The 23,837-nt window shown below is 34.2% G+C and overlaps 1 protein-coding gene and 3 long non-coding RNA genes across 4 annotated transcripts; all 4 read right to left on the bottom strand.

Moving 5' to 3' along the window:
- Positions 1-1,046: 1,046 nt before the first annotated feature.
- On the bottom strand, positions 1,047-2,161 carry LOC145334702 (uncharacterized). Its single transcript, XR_013884914.1, has 3 exons — positions 2,073-2,161; positions 1,806-1,870; positions 1,047-1,116 (listed from the first exon to the last, which is right to left on the bottom strand). It is a non-coding gene; the product is annotated as an uncharacterized LOC145334702 (long non-coding RNA).
- A 1,440-nt stretch (positions 2,162-3,601) lies between these two features.
- Positions 3,602-4,332, bottom strand: LOC145334242 (uncharacterized). Its single transcript, XR_013884777.1, has 3 exons — positions 4,162-4,332; positions 4,019-4,045; positions 3,602-3,662 (listed from the first exon to the last, which is right to left on the bottom strand). It is a non-coding gene; the product is annotated as an uncharacterized LOC145334242 (long non-coding RNA).
- A 3,069-nt stretch (positions 4,333-7,401) lies between these two features.
- On the bottom strand, positions 7,402-9,633 carry LOC145334126 (uncharacterized). Its single transcript, XR_013884724.1, has 3 exons — positions 9,533-9,633; positions 7,834-7,923; positions 7,402-7,454 (listed from the first exon to the last, which is right to left on the bottom strand). It is a non-coding gene; the product is annotated as an uncharacterized LOC145334126 (long non-coding RNA).
- Positions 9,634-16,610: 6,977 nt separating this feature from the next.
- LOC145334470 (uncharacterized) lies at positions 16,611-22,277 on the bottom strand. The gene has a single exon (XM_080179934.1). The coding sequence runs from the start codon at positions 22,275-22,277 to the stop codon at positions 16,611-16,613; it is 5,667 nt and encodes a 1,888-aa protein (XP_080036060.1).
- Between the last annotated feature and the right edge of the window lie 1,560 nt (positions 22,278-23,837).

The raw sequence follows: 23,837 nt of genomic DNA, 5'->3' as shown, positions 1-23,837 counted from the left end.
TCTGGCCTATTTTTACAAAAAAAAATAGTATTGCGACTATATTTAAGTGATGCCCAACTGTGTGCTACTTATGATAATAAAACATTTAAGTGTTGAACTATATTCTTGTAACTTATGCTAGCAATAATTTGTTTGAATTTGTGACTTTTACCTAAACAAATTAGACTTTTTGGACTTAACTCAAAAATCATCCAATAAAGGTATATTTCAATTATCTTTATAGTTAACCTACTTTTAATATATTCTCCAAAGCTGCTCCAAGTGTCTGTCTGTATGTTATTCTGTAAAGCTATTTTGAATATGCGATTTTCAAGCTGGACAACTGATATTTTTCTAGTGAAGATTCTTATACCAATTTGGATCCAGAATATAAATGATTTAATATGTCTGTGGGTTTGTGAGAAATGCTTAAGAAATATTATTTATCAATATTAAACATGTAAAGGTTTTGTGATTATTTCCAATATATTAGTTTAAAAAATATCAAGACTAGAAAATCATACTCATCTTATATATGCAACTTAAAAATCTGGCCTATTTTTACAAAAAAAAATAGTATTGCGACTATATTTAAGTGATGCCCAACTGTGTGCTACTTATGATAATAAAACATTTAAGTGTTGAACTATATTCTTGTAACTTATGCTAGCAATAATTTGTTTGAATTTGTGACTTTTACCTAAACAAATTAGACTTTTTGGACTTAACTCAAAAATCATCCAATAAAGGTATATTTCAATTATCTTTATAGTTAACCTACTTTTAATATATTCTCCAAAGCTGCTCCAAGTGTCTGTCTGTATGTTATTCTGTAAAGCTATTTTGAATATGCGATTTTCAAGCTGGACAACTGATATTTTTCTAGTGAAGATTCTTATACCAATTTGGATCCAGAATATAAATGATTTAATATGTCTGTGGGTTTGTGAGAAATGCTTAAGAAATATTATTTATCAATATTAAACATGTAAAGGTTTTGTGATTATTTCCAATATATTATACTTTGTTATTTATTATGGATGTTGGCATCCTTGATCTTTTATTACCGTTTTTAACACACAGTGCAGGTCTTATTTGCGAACATTGGGCGTCCCACCATTTATAAGGGCTTAAAGTCTAAAAAAAATACAGATCATGTAAAGAAAACAAAGTAGCGGGTTTTGTCATATTTTCACTTTTGATAGGTTATTTTAGGTTAGGTAAATGTTTATGATTTAGATTTAGGTTAGAGCCCCCTGCAAAGAGAAAAGCTACTGTGAAAATACGATGAAAACTGCTACTTCATTTCCTTTTCATGCTCCACATTATACATAATATTGATATACAAAATTAAATAACCGTATTCTCTCATTTTATTGAATTTTGATTTTTAAAGTGTCTAAACATGTCAACAAATATATCTAATCTCAAATAGTTAATTTTGTTTTGAAAAGGTATATAAATTTCTTATCTTTAAAATTGTTATTTTCAAATAGAGTAGCCAAATAATGCAAACATGAAACAGGCTCTTCTTGAATTTGATTGATAACCATCAGCTTATTTTCTCATATAATCTTGTAAAATTGATGTACAGTGAAATAATAAAAATTTAGCTAAGATTTACAGATTGTAGAGTTTGTAGTTTAATTACTCTTATCAAGTAAGGTTAAAAAATAAACTTATCATTTCTAGCAATGCCTGTAATATGTAAGGCATTAAAGATTAAACTCCAAATAATCAAGTTTCTTAGAGAGAGAAAAAAAACATCATATCAGATAGACAAAATGACTGACAGTTTATCGACAAACATAAATAAAATTTCTAACTTGTTGGGCTCCACATCTTTCCACATTCGAATTAGGTTCTCCAGGCAACCAATTTGTATAGGTAACTTAAATAGAACAGAGTGTTCTCATGTCTTGTTGACAAACATTTACATTGAGTAGCTGTACTACTTGCAAGATAATTAAAGCTTGAACTTGAATTTGAAAAAGAAAATTATAACTAAATGAAATAAAATTTTAAGTAGATATTAAAAGTGGATTACATTTATAAACATTATTAATTTTTTTCCCCATTGTTCATTTATTTACCTGGAAACTTAGCAGACCATTCATAATTTTGATTATCTCCCACAGTATCTTTTAGTCCAATCCAAACCCCGCAACTATTGTGCCACCACTCACCAGAACAAGATCTAGACTGCAGAAAACCTAATAAATCAAATAGTTGTATTGTAGTGTGTGATAGGGGGAGGGGGGTGAGGTGATTTAAATTTTGAAATAATCCAAAACAGTTGAAAAATCTTTGTCCTTTCATCTATAAATGTAAAAATCCCTTAGAATGACAAAAAAATTAATTTTGTTACCATTACCTACACAAAATTTGAAAATAGTTCCAAAAGCACAAAGATAGGTGAAATTAGACATACAGACAATAACGGATAAAAAGCTGCTTAAATGAAGACAGACTTTAAAAGATAATATATTATTAACTCTGCTTCATAATAAGAATTTTGACAAGAAAAATCAGACATCTAATTTTGATAGCAGTAAATATCCTTTCCCCCCCACACCTGAGTGTAACAGAATTAAGGACATACAGACATAGTAAATTATAGTGTGTCTTACTTCTTTACAGTATACGTTACAAAAAATGACCGGTCTTTAAAATGATCTTGGTCTATACATGTATGATGGTGTTTGTTGTGGTCAAGTAGAACAAAGAACATTTTCCGACATTCAGCAGGCTATAAAAGAAGATATTCAAAATGTCAAAATTCCACCGATTCTGTATTTTAAGTGAATTTTACTTAAGGTGAAAAATCAGCTCCTTCGTCCTGATTTCTTCATGTAATATAATGAGAAGCTCAAGTACAAGAAAGCTTTTAATAACAAAATAACTTTAAATGCAGCCAGCTGCATAGCAGTATATGTCTCATTAATAGAACCGAATCAAAAGGTTTAAAAAACACGGAATAGTTATTTACTTGAAACCTACAAACATAAATTTTTTTGCATTTTTGTGTGTTGTGCACATCCTGTGTTTTTTTTTGGTAATTGGATATTCCATATTCATTTTTGATCTTTAAATTTTAGTTCTATTGGTTGGCGAACTAAGCTGTCGGCTACATATAAAGTTATTTTGTTCAATAAATTCCTTTAAAAACTTAAATTGTATTAAAAGAATCAACTTCGTTGGAAAATTATTTTTTTTGTTATATTTTGTCAAGAGTTAATGAATAATAGTACCAAGTAAAAGGATATTTGTAGAAAACTTATGTCTGGATTGCCTTTTCAGGGAAGTTTTCAAACCAATTTGTAGATTAAGCTAAATTATTCCTGTAAATGTTTATATTGAAAGCTCAAACTCTAATGCTAAGTTAATTAAAACATATCTATGAATGTCATGGTTTCTCCATAGGTTTAAACACGATGAAAAGCAAATGGGCTACATGTTATGCTACATTCATGGGTTTAATTATTAGCTATTACTTATGCTAATGGGGAATTTTTAAGAAAAAAATGATGTATTAATCAATTAGACCTCTATATTTTTGTGGATTAAAAACATAACAAAAATACTTTTAAAGACCTGTGAAGTATAGAAAAAAAATAATAACCTGCAAGCACTCCTAGCTTCATCCCATGTCAAGCCTTGCTCAATTATTGCATAACAAAGTCCTACAAATATACTCTATCATTCGGGGCCATTTATTAGATCATCTGAAAATGATTGTAGTCAGTTTTACCTATTTAATTGGGTTGGGATTCTTATTTGATTGAAAATGATCATATACAGAGATCAAGGGCATCAAACTCTTGTAATGGGTTGCAATACTCTAACCCCCACCAGTTGATATTATGTTAAGAAGCACAACCTTTATCTGAGAAGTCCCAACTGTTAATGGTAATGAGTTGTGCATGTTTTTAGGCCAAGACATTCCCCCTAATCTAACTATATATGTCACCTAACCTGAATCCATTTTAAACATCTTTAGTTATGACGCGTTGTCAGGCTGATATTCAAATATTATTACCTGCATCTGGATTTCTTATCCAACCACCTAAAAAAGTAATTTTATTATTATTGATTTCATTAAAATATCTAGGTTCCCTTAGTTGTTAATAAAAAGGAAAATAATTTGTTATGAAAATTAGAAAAAAAATTAATATCACTTACTTGGACAACTTGATAGTGGAGTTATTGTTGTTGTAGATATTGTAGTTGTTGTAGTAGATGTTGTAGTTGTTGTTGTAGTATATGTTGTAGTTGTTGTTGTAGTTGTTGTAGTAGATGTTGTAGTAGATGTTGTTGTAGTTGTAGTAGATGTTGTAGTAGTTGTAGTAGATGTTGTAGTAGATGTTGTAGTAGTTGTAGTAGATGTTGTAGTAGATGTTGTAGTTGTTGTTGTAGTTGTTGTAGTAGATGTTGTAGTTGTTGTTGTAGTTGTTGTAGTAGATGTTGTAGTAGATGTTGTAGTAGATGTTGTAGTAGATGTTGTAGTAGTTGTAGTAGATGTTGTAGTAGATGTTGTAGTAGTTGTAGTAGATGTTGTAGTAGATGTTGTAGTAGTTGTAGTAGATGTTGTAGTAGATGTTGTAGTAGTTGTAGTAGATGTTGTAGTAGATGTTGTAGTAGATGTTGTAGTAGTTGTAGTAGATGTTGTAGTAGATGTTGTAGTAGATGTTGTAGTAGATGTTGTAGTAGATGTTGTAGTAGATGTTGTAGTAGATGTTGTAGTAGTTGTAGTAGATGTTGTAGTAGATGTTGTAGTAGATGTTGTAGTAGTTGTAGTAGATGTTGTAGTAGATGTTGTAGTTGTTGTAGTAGATGTTGTAGTAGTTGTTGTAGTAGTTGTAGTAGATGTTGTAGTAGATGTTGTAGTAGATGTTGTAGTAGTTGTAGTAGATGTTGTAGTAGATGTTGTAGTTGTTGTAGTAGATGTTGTAGTTTTTGTAGTAGATGTTGTAGTTGTTGTAGTAGATGTTGTAGTAGATGTTGTAGTTGTTGTAGTAGATGTTGTAGTAGATGTTGTAGTTGTACTCAGAGTGGTAGTTGTATTTGTTATAGTAGTAGAAGGGGAGGTTGTTGTAGGTGATGTAATTATTTCTCCTGTAATTAAAGTATAACAAGTTTAACTTATGCTCAGTAACAAACACTTTTAGAGTGTCAGAAATGAAAAGGCAGAATATAAATGTATAAGTCAAAATTGTAAATAAATGTGTCGCAAAACTGCTTAAATACAGATTACTGTGAAATGATACAGCACATACTAAAGTTTTGTTAAAAAAGTTAAAAAGTAACATAGGTTATATAGGCAAACGGACTTTTTGATAATGATTATTATTTCTTAATCATGTCTAACTTTTATAGGAATCAGCATGCAAAGTTTGAAATCAATAAGACAATTCTAACAAAGCTAGTAAAAGTGGCTGACTCTGATTATGACGTCAAAAAATTAACCAATGAGAGACCACTATAATTTTATCATTGGTCAATTACATTGTATACTGGCCTCTCATTGGTTAAGTTTTTTTGACGTCAAAATCTGAGTCAGCCACTTTTACTAGCTTCATTCTAACATGTCTAAATTAACGAAAATAATGAGATGAACAATAGTTATTTATCAAATTGTATTATAGACAGCTTTCCGCAAATATTAAAATGATTATAATTTTAATATTTATGGAAAATTATATATAATACAAGGATTTACATGATTTTTTAGTATGGCTGAGTACCGGCTCTAATCCAGCGGATTTTAATCAGTTTCAACGCCATACTGGAAATCTGATTACCTGTTGCATTTGTGAAGATTATTGAAGAGTTTGCTGATATTGTAGTAGTGTAGTCTAAATATGTTATATTTTACAACAAATACTTTGTATTAAGAAACAAGGATGACAACGCCTATAAGTAGCGAAGCTCAAAAATGATGAAGGGATATCGGGAAAAATTCAATGTCATACAATAAACATTAAACTTTATAAAATATTGAAATTACAAAACATTTAAAATCATGAAAACTTAAAAACCTAGGAATCGATCTAGCACCGCAATTAATAGACAAATCTTAATGAAACTTGATGTAAAAATGTAATTATGAGCATATTCAATCCCTGATAATTTCAGCCGCCAATCCTGAATAGGAATAGAGAAATTACAAAAACCTAAAAATCTAGAAATCGATCTAGCACCCCAATTTATAGACAAATCTTAATAAGATATGTGCATAGCATCTTATGAAACTATGTAGAATAAAAAAAATTGATTAATTCCTGAAAATTTCAGCCATCTATCTTGAGAAAAAGGTGAGAAAATAACGAAAATGTTAAAATCTAGGATTCTATCTAGCACCCCAAATAACAGACAGATGAACAAAACTATGTAATATATTTTATGGGCATAAATAATGGTAATCTTCACTAAAAATGTCAGCTGTCTATCTAGAATAGGAGCCGAAAAAATCATGTTTCCCCCATAACGTTTTGGACTGACTGACGGACGGACAGACAAAGTGAATTATAAAATATCAAAATATAATTGTTGAAAATATGAATAATAAAGTGCTTACTTTTGTCTAAGACTAGGAAGGGTTTCTTTTTTGTTGCACCAGACTCAATATACTAAGGGATAGTTTTTTTTTGATATAGTTAATGTATAAAGTGTGTCAGTATAGATAAACTAAAATATATTCAACTAACAGCTTGACCCATAGCCTTCAGAGAAATGTGAGATGTGTCTGGTATCCTCCCCTCCCCCCCAAAAATATTTTGTTATTACCTCATTCCAAAAACGTTCCCACTACCAATGAAAAAAACCCTGAAAATTACATTACAGCCATTCAAGGACGTCCAGGGGGGGGGGGTAAAATGGGAAACCCCCCCTTATCTAAAATTTATCCCAACCATTTAGAAAGGGAGGGGGGGGGGGTAAGACTCAAGGCTATTTTTTAAAAAAGTATGTTATTATATAAGTCTTTTTATTTTATATTAAAAATTGTTCAAGGCAGGTTCTTTTAAAAAAGTAGTAGGGTATCATATATACAATCTATTTACTTTATATTAAAAACTAGCGGCTTCGTCCCTAGCCTCTAGGGGCTTTGCCCCAAGAGGTGATAAGAAAAATGAAGGTGAAATTCGTAAAAGGACCAAGGAAATCTGCAAAAAAAAAGGACCAAGGAAATCTTCTTTAATAAAAAATTGGGGGGGGGGATTTTTTTTGTTTTTTGGGAGGTTGGGAGTTTCCCACCCCACAAGATAATAGCTTAAAACCATCACAGGACCAGTAGGTATAATCCCTGAAAAGTAGAGTCCAATCGGTTCAGCGGTTACTGAGATCTTAAGCTTCAGTCGGACAGACGGACAGACAGACATCGTTCTACTTTGTATTATAGATTGTTCTTTTAAAAAACTATTCCTGTTCACAATAATCAAAAAGTTTCTGGCATATGAATCTGTTTTCTGGCCATCCTGAAAAATAAAAATACTTTTATTAATGACAATTCCCAGCTACGAGTTGTCTCTTAACTTTATTTAAAAAGGAGATCTTTATATATTGGAAAATAAATATTTTTTTAGATTACTAGCAGTTACACTCTAAAGGCCTGTAAAACATGATTTGATAACCTGATGCCGACTAGCGTTTTTTTATATTTTTTTATTTTTTTGGCGATTTCTCTTGGGAGGTTGGTTGTACCCTCCCCCAAAATAGTTAAAAACATGCCCATGCCCTTTGATAAGCTACATTGTAAAGGAGAATCATATCAGCCTAGGAGTTAGCAAGATATTTTTGTACATACATACAGACAAACAGTTAAAGATCCTGTTACTTTTTTATATGGATACTTACCTGGAGCTTGAAAGTCAGTGCATGCATAAAAATAATGTGCACAATCATCTGGAGTTTTGGGGGGATTTGCAGCCAATGAGAAGTCCCAACCTAAAAAAGAAAAACAAGTTAGCTGGGTGATTTATCAAAGTATCCTTTGGTTTAATATTTATTTTTGTAAAATTTCTTAATTCCAAATTTAGCCCTAGATAAATGTTAATTACATTTCAAGTATATTTCCTTGAAACCAATTATTATCAGCTGGATTAGAACCGGTTCTCAGCCATGCTGAAAAATCATGTATGGCATTGTATTACAAACAGTTTTCCTTCAATATTAAAATAAAAATCATAAACCTAATACCAGTTTCATTAACCTGGGCCTTCAAGCCCCTTCAGGCAAACAAAACGGGTTTTAATATTAATTATTTTTTTAAACATCTGCAAGAATCTTTCAGTAATACAATGCGATACATAGCTATTATACAAAAACATAACTCTTTTTTCTAGAACTTTTCTAAAGAAGGCGTCTTAACTTTTATTTTTATAGCTAGTCGGTGTTTTTAGTAAGTAGTAGATGTAAAATTTTCCATAGAATTTAGATACACAATAGTTTTTTTGTAGACCTATTATTTTTAAAGTAATTTAAGTTTTAAAAAAAATTAAGTCAGTTTTAAGGTACTAAAATGCAACAACAAAAAAGAAGAAAATTGCCATTATAAACAAAAATAGTAAGATCTTAAATTTGACACCTTACTTTTTAAATTCTGTTGAGTAATTATTGAAAAAATCTATTTTTTTCAACTCACAAGAATTAAAACTTTGAACTTGAATATATAATTACACAGGCTTAAGAAATAGGTGTTTTATATACTTTTAGAATGAGAAAAATATTACAAATCCATTCTAAGCAAAATTAAAATAAAAAGTTTACAAAATATTAAATAAACTACAATAATAGAAATTATATGAAAATATCATATCATATTATACAGGCAACCATCTTAAATTATTGTTTCGGGGTAAAAATGAGAAAGGAGGTAAAGAGGGGACGAAATAAGTGTTGCCTGTACAACATAATATTTTAGGCCATTTTTGTTATTTATTTTTCTTTTTTTCAATTTTGCTTACAATTAATTTGTAATATTTTTCTGATTCTAAAAGTATAGATGAACTCATTTTTTCATGCCTGTGATAGAATATATTTGCGTTCGAAGTTTTGATTAAACCGAGGTTTAAAAAAATAGATTTTTTCTATAATTACCAGACAGAATTCAAAAAGTAAGGTCAAATTAAAGATCTTACTATTTTTGTTTGTAATGGCAATTTTCTTCTTTCTTTGTTGCGTTTTAGTATCTTAAAACTGACTTTATTATTTTTTTAAAAACTTAGATTACTTAGAAAATAAGAGGTCTAAAAAAAAACAATTGCATATCTAAATTCTATGGAAAATTTTACATCTACTACTTACTAAAAACACCGACTAGCTATAAAAATAAAAGTTAAGACACCTTCTTTTGTGCATTGTATTGTATGAAACTTTGTGTATTTTTATAAACAGTGTATTTTTAATGGAACAAATGTATTGCTTAATCTATCCCACTTACCATTGATAAAAATCAATCACCTATATTTCATTTTCTTCAATGTTTTTGGGAGTATTATACCAAAAAAAAATCGCAGTTTTCTAGCAGTTAAAACAATTGATTTTTAAAAATTACCTGTTCTTACAAGATTATTTGGCCTTGGCTGGTAAACATCAGTCTTGGAATGAGAGGTCCCAAACTCGAGTAGGAGGATAAATAAAGCCAACACCCTCATCTAAATGGTTTTTGTCTGACAACTTGAGGATTTTTAAACATGTTCAAGTTAATATACAGTTAGACCCACAAAAGTATTTTTAAAAGGCTCAGTAATTTTTGTCATAAATGCACTTGATACATTTGTCATAAAACATAAGTCATAAAAGTATACTTGTCATGAAAACATTTGTCATAAAGTACGTTTGTCATAAAGGTACGTTTGTCATAAAGGTACATTTGTCATAAAGGTACATTTGTCATAAAAGTAAATTTGTCAAGAATAACATTTGTCATAAATCATATTTGTCATAAAGGTACCTTGTCATAAATTACTTGATATCCTCCTGAGCCGGATACCGATTGTCCAAGATGTAGAACCCTCCCAGCACAACAGAAAATACATGAAATCCCAAAGTTCTATACTGGTACCCAAAGTTTTATAATGGTACACAAAGTTTTATACTTATACTGGTACCCGAAATTTTATTCGTGTACCCAAAGTTTTATACTGGTACCCAAAGTTTTAAATTGGTACGATTTATAATGGTACCCAAAGTTTTATTCGGGTATCCAAAGATTTATACTGGTACCCAAAGTTTTATACTGGTACCCAAAATTTATTCTAGTACCTAAAGTTCTATATTGGTACCCAAAGTTTGATACTGGTACCCATGACAAATGTAATTTATGACAAATGTACCTTTATGACAAATGATTTCATGACAAATGTAATTTATGACAAATGTACCATTATGACTAATGTACCTTTATGACAAATGTACCTTTATGACAAATATGTTTATGACATGTGTACCTTTATGACAAATGTTTTTATGACAAGTGTATTTATGACAAAAATTACTGAGCCCTATAAGTGTGTACGTACAGCCCATATTTCCTAATATATCATCAAAAGTTGATGTCCTTGTTCTATATACATTTCCACAAAATACTATAAAATTGAAATTTTACCTTAATTAACAACGGAGATTTTTAGAGCTACAGTTTTGAAAAAAAAGACTGAGCAAAACGGGGGTAAAAATACCTTTTTTTGTCACCAGGAGAAACTTTATGCAATAGTGTAATAAAAAAAATAAGGTTTTAAGTTCAAAGTATTTTTTTCACATATTTTTTTGAGTCTTTGTAGGTTAATGATATTTTGAAAAACTTTTCAACGTTTCAAGCAAAATTATATTAGATAAAACAACCAAATAAAAAGGTAGGAATATAGTAAGAAAACTGTGATTGTTTCATTATCCTAATTCTAATAACAAAAATAAAAAAAAGATATCACTAAAATAAAATATCAAATAATGATTTTCTATTCTGAAAAGCATAATAAGCCATTTTCTGAATGATTGACTATTCAAAAAGTGGTAAGAGTAACTGTTATAATTAATCCCATTGCTTTCAAATTGTGAGGAACAAAATAAAAGATTAAAACAGCCTGAAATTCGCAAATAACCACTTAAATGTGTTGTATTTTTTGCCATAAAAAAAGTTATATTTTTTTGTGGAGTAAAACGAAATAATAAGTACATTACATATCCATTAAAAGAAACAAAAAAATTTCTCAAGAGCGTTTTAGAAACTTTGGCCTTAAAAATCTCAGTTGATATATTCTTAAAATTAGATTTTTAATCTTTGTCTTGTGTAACATTGTATAGAGAACAAGAACATAAACTACTTTTGATGATACATAATTAAGAAATAAGGGCTGTACAGTAAACCCTAAAAAATACTTTTTCGTAGGTCTTAATGTATGTATGCTTGTAAAATATATAAAGTATTCTTTAGATTGATATAAGATGCAGACTTTCATGTAATTAGTCTAACTATTGTAACTATTTAAAAATGTAATGAAGTTATCATATTAGGAATTTATTATAATTAGAAACCCCCCCCCCTCCACCCCACTTGGGGTCGCTAATTTTTATTTACAATTTTTAGGTTAGGTTAGGTTTTATGGCTAGGGGGCCGAGCGCTGCGGCCATGGTCATTATTTTGTAGAGGGGGGGGGGGGGTATAAAAATTTATACTTACAAGCAGCCTAAATAAACACTCTTAATGATACATACCCTTAGAGCCTTATCCCAGATCCTATATGAATGATGGACAAAACTGAACTGAGACCATACATTTGAGTGTGTTAACCTTTATACTTTGGGAATTTACAAATGGATGAGTTATGGTGTGTCTTCATATCCGCCAGTTTTTACTTATACCAATACTAAGTAACAATAAATTAGATGCAAAGCAATTAAAAATTATCTAAATACTTTACTTCTTTACTAGCTGATACTCCTCTTGCCTCCTGGGGAGGGAGGAGGTTATATTAAGAAAATATCCTAAAACCATCCTAAGGTATACTTAAAGCTTAAAAGGTATATTAAACCACATCTAATTCGGTCCAGTATCTTCCGTCTTCTTTAGCTTCAGACAAATTCGCCCCTATCCCCAAGAGGTTTGATCAACCTAATTTTTCGTATTTTAGATTTTTTTAAAAGTAAAATTAATTTTTTCGGGGGGGAGTGGGGTTAGTCGACCCCCTTTTATTAAAATCTAGCTTTAAAAATTAATTTCTTTTTTTTTTGGGGGGGGGGGGGGAACAAGATATAAAGTCAAAAACCTTGTAAAAGTTTACTGTTCTTTTTAAAAGCAAAGCTTTTCTATAATTAGGGTGTGCCCGCCTGTCCGTATGGGTAAGCTCTTTTCGTTAATTTATGCATGATGTTAGAATTTCCCTTGGTTTCAAACTTTGCTAGGTACGAATTAGAAAGCATAGCAACTCTATAATCGCTACCATAAAGTTTATACGTCCAAAAAATTTTCTTGTTATTGAAATATAGAAATATTCATGGATATAGGGTTGGAACAATGGACATTTGGTTCAATTTTAGAGTGCTAGCCAAATAATCTGTAAAACCAGATTAATTTTAGCAACTGTGATCTTTATTAAATTTGGAAAATCAGAAGTAAGTATTAACCTGTAATATAATGCTATGAATTGTTTGCAGTAGATCATAAAAGGTATAACTTTAAAACTCTTAAAAACTTCAATTTTTTTAAAGGACGCCTGCAAGAAATACCACGCTTTAACTGCTGAAAGACTGCCACAAGTAGACCCAACACCCCAAATTTAAAGCCTTCAGCTTCAATAACAAAAAAGTTCTAGGCATTTCAAAATAGCATTATATGAACAATGAAATTTTGAAAGATTTCCAATGCTCATAAAAGAAAAAACAATAGTAAATTACGTCGCCTAGACACAAAATTATAACCTTATCTTTGTCAGTAACTTAGATTGCGGGTAACTGATTACAATTTACAATAAAAACACCACATTTCATATTCAAAATCTATGAAAAACATTCGATTTAAATTGCATTTTTAAACGAAAATCATAGCGGAAACAAAGGGGGAAAATAATATTAGCTCAGCTGTGATTGGTTGTTAAGCTGATTCAGCCTTCTGATTGGCTACAGTACACTCGGTACAACGAAAGTTAAACTTAATTTTTTAAATGATTTTGACTATAAAAATGGGTATTTTTATTGTAAAAATATAATTAGTTACTGGAAACCTAAATTTATGACAAAAAAAAGCTTATACTTTTGTTTCTAGGCCACGTAGTTTAATTTCAAAGTTTTCAACATGAGCATTGCAATTCTTTCAAAATTTTCATTGTACATAAAATGTCATTGTAAAATGCCTAGAACTTTTTTGTTATAGAAGCTGAAGGCTTAAAATTTGGGGTATTTGGTCTACTTGTGGCAGTCTTTCAGCAGTTAACGCGTGGTATTTCTTGCAGGCTTCCTTTAATAGGGGTAGAACATAGAGAAGCATATAGTTGTCATATGAATCATTGTGCAAGTTTGAAAGAACTTTAGATCAATTATCCCATTACTGTATCCCTGGGAAAGCATTGAATTATTTTCGCTTAATAAAGTCTGTAAGTAATTTATATGTTCGATCATAACATTACAAGTATTTGGCCATATATCTATCAAAAATGCTTTCAAAACAATCCTTTTCGACCCAAAATACTGAAACAGTTTATTTGTAAGCCCAAGTAATCAGTTTTTAAAAATCTATCTATTTCATGGAAAACTAGTTTAATGTAGATATTAATGGTAAATTGAGAAAATAAGAAATTTCATCCCTATCACTTTAGAGGACAGCTATCAACCTCCAGTTTTTGGATATAGTTAAATACTTGTTATAGATAATGATTTGATTAGCCCAAAAAGTAGAACTAAAAAGTTTGGGTATAATCCCTTTCGTAACATCGCGCCTTATTTCTTTATATTTTTCACAGAAGCTTTTCTCCTATTTCTTACCCCTTGCGGGGGGCTCTAACCCTGCGGGGCCAATTACCTAACCCTGTGGGGCAATCACCTAACCTGTTTCGGTACAACGGCATTTGGCTGGCCGTTTACCAGATCTTTGCGTACAGACGTACGAAACCTGCTACTTCCCACAAGAGACAAAACCAGCATAGTTACTAATACAATTTATTGTATGAAAACGGTCATGCTGAAATAGAAAATAACAAAATTAATAATCAAATATTAAAATGTTAAATACATGATAAAATAAATCTTGTAAAAGAGAATAAATCTTTTCTTATTTGGATCAATCGTCGTTTTAAATAAAGTAAATATTCATTATGAGAGGTTGCGTGCATTCGAAATTATATTGAAAATATATGAAATACTAGGGTTACTTTTTATGCTTAAAATTAATCAAAAATTAAATACGAGTTTGTAATTCATAAACAAAATCATTATAGACTACGATTAAAATATTCTGATACAAAAATAAATTAATTACTTGGTCTAATTTAAGTAAAAATGAAAGATTAATTTGCCGTCTTTTAAAATTCATTCCATTCCATTAAAAATGCTTAAAGAAAGAATTCTTACCGAAGTTTTTGTTCCTGTAAAGCCGGGAAGCAATCAAAGGTATTTTTCAGTACGGACAACACCACAATTCTGACTATTCATGGTTTTTCATCACGCATAATATCCGCACATTTTGAAAGAAAGATCAAAGATGGCTGCGCTGGCTTTGTTTATTATCCATGCGCAAGCATTGTTTGGAATGCCGCGTTCAGTTATGAACATTTGAATTTCACCGCTTTCCAAACTGACATTAATGATAAGGAAAACAAAAGGATAAAGGTTCGAGTTCACAAACGCTTCACACTAATATACTTCCGATACACACCCGCCTGAAAGTGGGGAATCGAACACCACACTATTCAACTTTTCAACTTTGTGTGCAGACAATGTCCACAAAAGTCACAATTCAAAACCACATAAATTACAAGAGTTTTAAATTTTGGCCCTTTGGCCTCAAGTTTGCTAGTAGTAATATTCACGAATACTCGCACTAACACAAAATGACACAATTCCACAAAAATGTAGGAATAAAGGAATAGGAAGTAAAACATTCTTCATTGAAAGCTTACACATTCACTACTCACTCATAACACTTATTCTCATGGCCTCACAATTTTTTCGAAATAAACAAATGATTATTTGAATTTGTTAGACCATGTAATGCAATACATAATAATAATTTCAATAAGTACCCAAACTTTAATTAAGTACCTAATCAATAATAATGATAATAATAATATTCTTAATATTAAATAAACTTAATGCTAAACATATTCTGCATTAATCATCAAATAATTAATTCAAACTTTCAAATAAAAGAAGAATAATTACTTAAAAAACTTCTTTTCAAACAAATATTTTTGCTAAGAAAAGTGAAAATGCATACGTAAATCTTTCTTCGATCAAATCTTTATGTAAAAGATAGACAAGAAACAATTCTTAAATCTAGATAAACAGAATAATCAAATAAAGTAAAATTATCCTTAATCTAAACATATCATCAAAATAAAATATCCTTATATCTAAGAACATATAAAAGAACTGTATTAATTCATCAATAAAACATCAAAATGAAAGTAAAATTGCATTTTTGCATATGCGAATTTTAAATTAAGCTCAAAGTAAAAGAAAAGTCTCAAAAAGTGTTTATTTGGCAATTTCTCTTTGGCTGAAAAGATAATAAGCTTTTCCATGTACTTATTTATACAGTCTCCTTAAAATTAAGAGCAATTGGGGCCTCAGTTTAACCTGAACCTCGAAAGCTAGCAGATCAAACTGATGCACTACAATTATAATAATGCCACGTGCGACGAGTCCTGTTAATGGTTATGTTTTGTTTCTTTTTTGTGTAACCGTGAACAGGATTCCTGGCGCGGGGCTCAATTCACGAACACTTCTGAAAATAAAAGAATGAAAAATGTTCCAAAATTAAAATCCTGAAATAAAGAAGAAATCAAAGATATCATGAAAGAATCTTTTTTGAATCATCAGATATTTTTAAGCTTTAGTTTCCATGCGATCTAGGTTGTTCGGCCGAGGAAACAGAGCTGGAACACCCTGGATCGCATGACTATTGGGCTTTATCCTTCGAATTAATCAAACGAATCAAAGTGCATCTGCTATGTTCATAAAATTACTGCTTTTTTGTTTTTTAGGTAATCTTCAGAACGAAATTAAAATATATTAATCTTAATATAGTCAATATTAAATTATTTTGTAATGCATGTAATATAAAAAGATATTTTTAAAATGTTCAAATGTGTTTCATTTATATTCTTATCTATATATATCATATTTCACGTCTGTTAAACAAGAAACGACAATAATGCTTTGCATCAAAAATTAAAAAAAATACGTACCTAAGATTTTTTACGCGAAAAAATCCCAGGTCCCGATTAAATGAATCCGTAAAGAAAACTTATGTATTCGAATAGAAAACTTTAGTTTTGTGCGTTGGAAATAAAATTCTGAGCTCATTTATAATTTTAAACGAAATTGTAAGGAAATTTGCGTCAATTATGAATTTAAAAAAAATATGCAATTTGTTGAAAGTTTAAAAAAATACGCGATAAGAACGATACTAATAAAAATACTTAATCGTCTTGGGAATCATCTTGGGGTAGGTTTACTTTCAACAATCGTCTTGAAGAAATCTCGTTATCCGTGGCTTCAACATCATCGGACAATTTGAAACGGGCTACAACTGTACGGCCACCGCCTCGTACGTCTTGAACTCTGCCGAGGCGAAACTTCTTAACCAAGTTGGTGCACCCGTCGACAAGAACGACATCTCCAACGCTCAGCGGAACTTGATTGCGCCTCCACTTTACCGTGCGCAATAGCTCAGGCAGCAGCTGCTGCTTGTAGACTTCATGGAACTGTCTTGGCAGCTCATCCAGATGGCTTAAACGGCGTGTAATACGATCTCTGCAACCGGTCTCGAACGAGCAAATCCCGTCGTTAGCTCTGCCACCCAACAAATCAGCAGGAGAAATGATTCTCCATGTATTAACATCATCCCCTTGTGTAGCATAGCTCAAGGGTTTAGAGTTTAAAACTCTAGCAGTTTCAGCAGTCAGCAGCAACAACTCGTTGTGATTGACAACAGCTCCACACAACTTCTTATTGAGGACACGCTTGACCATGGCGACCTGGCGCTCAACACTTCCAACATACGAATGAGCGCCAGTCGGTACAAGGTGCCACTCAAAACTCACATCAGATTTCTTCATAACTTCATCAAGTATTCTTTTCGAGCCCAAAAAGTTGGTGCCGCGATCAGTAGTCATGACTCTGGGCATGTTGTAGAATGCTTGAAGCTTTCTGAGGCCAATAATGACAGCCTCAGTACTGTAATCCAGCAGAACATCAATAAACACTGCTTGTGTAAAACGACAACAAACAATTAGCAACCAAACCTTGTACTTGGCTGGATTCTTTCTGGTGCGGACCCCAGGCCTTGTAACTTCCATCGGGCCAGCAAGGTCCAGATGGACATGAAAGAAGGGAACTGAAGATTGTAACCTGTCAGGCAGGACGTGTGCCATAGTTGGGGCTGAACGACGTGCATACTCTAAACAACAACTGGAACATGACTTGACAACCTTCATAGCTTCCTGGCGGCCACGTGATATCCAAGCATTCCTGCGACTCTGTACCAAAGTCTTTCTATGACCGGCATGGCCAAGTTCATCGTGGGCCTGCTGTAGGAATAGTCTGGCCAAGTTATTGTGACGATCAATCAAAATAAGGCCAGGGGAATCCTTGAACAACTTTCTCTTCCCCTCGGCTGCTGCCTCCAAGGCCTCATCTCCACGGGAACGCATCTTGAGGACTCTGAATTTACGAACAGGATAATAGCCATTATTACCAACGATAGGCCAATACACCTCAGTCTTGTGATAATAAGGTTGAAGGCTATCATATCTACCTTCAGCCTCCATAACCATCTCCTTCTCCTGGTTGTATGATGCCAGGAATAAATCACACACCACATCTAGGAAGGTAATTGAAAAAGTGTGATTGCTATAAAACTTGGAATCAACTAGTGGCTCTTGTCCAGCTGGAACCGCAACATTCATCGGCTCTTGCCTGGCCGGAACTCGTTTCTTAACAAGCAACAACTTAAAACAGTTGGCAGCTCTGATCACCGCCTGCATAGTTTTACGTGCCTGCCTGTAGGTACGTCGTGCTAAAGTTCTCCAGAAATCAGTATCAACTACCTGGACGGCCATACATTTCAATCGGACCATACGCTGATTCATCTCAGCCTCTGGGATAGGGTGATTTACTTCACCCGCCGTCTTTACAGGCCACTGGTCCTGCTCCAGGCGCAGCCATTCAGGCCCATCCTGATACCTGGATCCTGGTGAAACATCTTGAATGGTACAGGCACCTCTGGTGGCAAGATCTGCAATGTTCTGATCTGTTGGAAGCCAGCGCCAATCCTCTGGGCTGGTCAGCTGTTGGATCTCACTCACACGATGACTGTTAAATATATTTAACATCACTGATTCAGACACAATTTGCGATATAGCGCAAGTGCTGTCGCTAAAAAACATCTTGCCTGCTACTGCAAAGGGCAGGGCTCGGACAATTGCATCCGCCAATCTTGCCATTAATAGACATGACAATAACTCAAGTCTTGGAATAGACTCAATCTTAACAGGAGCCACACGACTCTTGCCACTACATAAGATCACTTCGAAGCCTCTGGCCGTTGGCCAACGTAGGTATATGATGGCTGCGTAGGCTGAACTTGAAGCATCAGAAAACCCAATGATGGTTGGGAGCCCCAATGGCTCATCAGGAACTAAAGAACGTTGAAATGGCACATCTGCAAGCTTAGCCCTGTCGGCTAAACTGTCCACAAAATCATCTCTCAGCTTGGCAGGCACATGTTCATCCCATGATACGCCACTAATGCAAACCTCCCGAAGTATAAGCTTGGACTTCAGGAGTAGTGGGCATAGGAGGCCAAGGGGGTCATTTAATTGCTGTACAACCCGCCAAATCTCTCTCTTCGTTACACATTCTGGCATGGCTCTCCATAAATCTAACAGATCTAGGTCCTCCAGCAATTTTCGGCCCTTTATCTTGGCGCCATGATTCACCCGAGCAGGTATAGTAAGAACATCTTCTCTGGGGGCCCATTGTATGCCCAGTACCTTAACAGGATCAACATCATCTCCAGAATAAATAACTGATTTAAAGCTGAAGTTGCCAGGTTCAATCATTTCCTTCAGCTCTTCGACCGTTTTGACGGCTTCTGGCTTGCTATTATGACCGCCGGTATGGTCATCAATGTAGGTACACTGCTCCAGCTTGATAGCTGGAGCATCCTGATGCAGTACAAACTTGGAACTGGTAGGTTGTTGCTCACTTCTCCACAGGTCCTGCTTCGCAACTACCTCTGCTCCCTTGACGTATTCAGATCCATAAACATCATGAACATCTTGGCGGCTGCGCCCTCCAAAAATCTGTGCTGTCAATCTCAGGGCTGTGACGGCGAAATCGCCTGCCAATTTCTCCCCAAAGTTAACTTTTTTGGTCAAGTAAACTTCGGGGTTGGCATGTTCATCCTCTGCAAACCACACTCTCTTCAGCTGCGAATCTTCATACGTGGCCGCCAAAGAATTGTAAAATTTACAGACATCACACAAGCAGGCACACTTGTAACTTCTGAACCGGATAAGATTGTGAAACAAAGTGTAGGTAGGTGGTGGGCCGTCCATCATAATATGGTTTAAACTTGTGCCATTGCAGGTCAAGCTAGAATTGGCGCAGATTCTCAAGGGGGTAGAAATACTATCCTTGAAGGCCGTCACTAATGAATTAAAGTATATTGGCCCTTCATATGCTAAGTCTTGTGGCGTGGCTTTGACATACACCCCACGGGACACCGCCTCCTTGAACACCTTCACGAACAAGTCATATTCGCCGTTTTTTAACATGCGCCGGCGATCACGAAGCGCTATATTATACGCCTGCCGCGAATTGTTCGGCAGCGTATGGGTTGGCAGCCGATATGGATAAGCTGCCGTCCACTCTTTCTTCACAAGATCCAATGTTAAACCTTCCTTTATCAGATCCTGTTTTCGCTGATCAACGGCTGACTTGCCTGTGGCAAGTGCCAGGCAATGCCTACAGCCCGTGCATCCACTGCACAGCCGCGGCGGCTGCACGCCTAAAGCCTCACTCGATAGGAAGTCCATAGCTGCAACTTCCAACTTAGTAACTTTACAAACAACTGGCTTGCTAACAGGCTTTCCATCGGCTGAAACAACAAGGAAACCTGTACCAAAAATGCTGCGGTATAATCTTGACTCGCCGATGAGTTTATCCGCCGCTGGGAACGTCGTGGGCGTTACATGCCCGAGGAGAATATCAAGTGGTCCATTGACCAATGAAAAATCTTGTGGCCTCATATCAAACAGAGCAGCTGCGGCGGCTGGGTCCATGCTGCGCAGCCCATCTGTATGTCCAATTGTGTGCACAACAGCCGCTTCCATAACATGCTTGTTCTTGTTACGGTCAACCAGGCAGAGTTTAACTGTTGGGCATGACTGAACCTTGCCATCAGCCATTGAAATGGTAGCTACACGTCCAGTAGAAGGCAACTGCAACTTCTTGGCAATAGACTGTGTAACCATGGTGAGGTTGGCACCTGTGTCCCACATCCCAGACACAGGCACCTTCCTCTTGTAGACATCCAGGGCGTCCAACTTCTGGAGCATCAACATGTAATTATTCTCACCCAAAAACGGCGCTTCATACACAGCTGAAACCTGGGCGACGGACTCATGGAGGAGGGAGTTATGTTTCTGTCCACAATTTTTGATCCTGCAGCCTCCCATCTTCTCAGTCCGCGGACACTCTGAGGCGCGGTGCCCTTTATTAAGACATAAAAGGCACCCGCCGATTTTCATCACAAAATCTTTCCGTTCTGGAACAGACATGTTTGTAAACTTCGAACATTTAAACAAAAAATGATCTCCACTGCAGCCGTCTGATGGACAGGACAGCTTCTTCTTGAACTTGCTAGGTGTACCAGGTTTACCTACGGCGGCCGCGGCTGCGGCAGGATTACCTTTCCTCTTGGACGGCGTGTCCAAGCCATGACTGGTACGCATCAATAAGGCTCCACGCTGCTGTTCTAGTATATCCAGCAGCTTAGGCACGTCGGGAACGTCCATTGACCCAAGTGCAAGGTCGAGCTTATCCTGAAACTCTTTTGGCAGTTTCTTGGATAACATCTCCAACAATAAAACTGTGAGCCATTGGCTTGTAGAAACTGCATCATTACCATCAGCCTTGGTCATCTGCTCGAGCTGGTTGATGGCACCTGAGAACTCAGCAAGAGCGCTAACAATCTGGCCGCTCTCGGACAATTTACCTTTCTTGTCCCAGCTGTTGAATATACACAACATCTGTCTAGTTCTGGATTTGAATAACTGGTCCAAATATGTCCACTGCGCTGCGTGCGTGGCAATCTGTTGCAACTGCAGCCTCAGCGGTTTATCCTTCATAACTCGTTCACAACTTAACACCATCTGCAGGTAGCTGGGCTCATATCCAGTAGTAAGCTTCTGGAAATTCTCCTTAAATTGCGCATAAGAAGATTCTTGCCCATCAAAGCTGGGAAGGAGTTTTTCGTCAAGGCGTGGCATGTACCCATGAGACGAAAACATTGGACTGGCAGCAAGCGATTGGGCGCCAAATGACGGCAGCATAGGATCTACCGAGGCACCTGAGACTGGCGTAACAGGCTCTTGCTTAGCCTTTGCCAGCGTCTCCATCAGTTTAGTTAAATCACTAATAATTTTAGTTGGTAAAGGTATATAATCACCTTTAATAACTTTCACTATTTGCATGCAACGTTGCTGCAAACTGTTTTTGTGAGCTGCAAGATCGTCACCAAGAACTAAGACCTCATTGTTTATCGCTCTTAGCTCATCAATAGCACTTAATGTAAGTTTTAACTCGCTATAGTTCTTTCGTGCCATGATAACGTCACTATAAAAATCCTTTAGGTTAATATCATCTTGGATTAACACATCCAGCTGCTGAAGACCGCTCATGGTACGTTCCAGATTTAGGTTCGCATCATGGACAAGGATGCATTCCTTGGCGAGATTAACATTAATGTCTGCAGTGTCTGAAACTACCTGCATCACTCTGGCTAACTCTGCGGTTATCACTTCAACTGCCATAGGCAATCTGCCCGACAATAATTCATACCTAGTCTTTTTAGGTGCCATTTTCACTTTTGTTAACACTGATTACAACTATAGTCACGTGTAGAATTTTATTCACATTCAACACATACAGTAACTGTCACTGGCTTTGACTGGCTGACTGGACTTCTTACCGTTTTCATTGTTTCGGTACAACGGCATTTGGCTGGCCGTTTACCAGATCTTTGCGTACAGACGTACGAAACCTGCTACTTCCCACAAGAGACAAAACCAGCATAGTTACTAATACAATTTATTGTATGAAAACGGTCATGCTGAAATAGAAAATAACAAAATTAATAATCAAATATTAAAATGTTAAATACATGATAAAATAAATCTTGTAAAAGAGAATAAATCTTTTCTTATTTGGATCAATCGTCTTTTTAAATAAAGTAAATATTCATTATGAGAGGTTGCGTGCATTCGAAATTATATTGAAAATATATAAAATACTAGGGTTACTTTTTATGCTTAAAATTAATCAAAAATTAAATACGAGTTTGTAATTCATAAACAAAATCATTATAGACTACGATTAAAATATTCTGATACAAAAATAAATTAATTACTTGGTCTAATTTAAGTAAAAATGAAAGATTAATTTGCCGTCTTTTAAAATTCATTCCATTCCATTAAAAATGCTTAAAGAAAGAATTCTTACCGAAGGTTTTGTTCCTGTAAAGCCGGGAAGCAATCAAAGGTATTTTTCAGTACGGACAACACCACAATTCTGACTATTCATGGTTTTTCATCACGCATAATATCCGCACATTTTGAAAGAAAGATCAAAGATGGCTGCGCTGGCTTTGTTTATTATCCATGCGCAAGCATTGTTTGGAATGCCGCGTTCAGTTATGAACATTTGAATTTCACCGCTTTCCAAACTGACATTAATGATAAGGAAAACAAAAGGATAAAGGTTTGAGTTCACAAACGCATCACACTAATATACTTCCGATACATAACCCAATATAACCTAACCTAAAATAACCTATTTAAAGCCATTTTAAAAATACGACGAATCGCCCCTTATGGGCGATGTTACGAATGGTACTATTCCCAAAAGTTTTTTATATGGTAAATAAAAAATGATGGACGATTCTTAAGTTAGACAAAAAATTTACTTGTGTCAAAATTTAGACTTTGACCAGACAATTTGCAAATGGATGAGTTATGGTGCGTCTTTATATCCGCCAGTTTTTACTTGTTCCAATACTAAGTAACAATAAATTAGATGCAAAGCAATTAAAAATTATCAAAATACTTTATTTTTTACTAGCAGCTACTGTTCTTCCGAGATCTTTAGCTTCAGACAAAATAAACCATATTACTTTATATTATAGGATAGGCAAATAAGTTTCTTTCTTTACAATAATAATTCTATAAGAGTAACTTAAAATAAATCATAACAACTATATATTGTATTGATTTCTCCAAGGAATTTGGATGATTTTGAGTTGAATTAGATTAGATTAATTGCAGGTTCAGAATATTTGCATTATTTTTATATATCTTTATTAGAGCTTTTAACCCTTATCAGTCGAGCGGAGGGGCGTTGAGATCCCCCACCTTATCATCTCA

This window comes from Acartia tonsa, chromosome 12 (genome assembly GCF_053477335.1).
Source record: "Acartia tonsa isolate MP-2025a chromosome 12, ASM5347733v1, whole genome shotgun sequence".
NCBI lineage: Eukaryota > Metazoa > Arthropoda > Copepoda > Calanoida > Acartiidae > Acartia > Acartia tonsa.
This window is presented reverse-complemented; position numbering and strand designations above follow the sequence as displayed.

Coding starts and splice junctions, on each gene's coding strand:
- LOC145334470 (XM_080179934.1), bottom strand. CDS start 22,277: ATGGCACCTAAAAAGACTAGGTATGAATTATTGTCGGGCAGATTGCCT.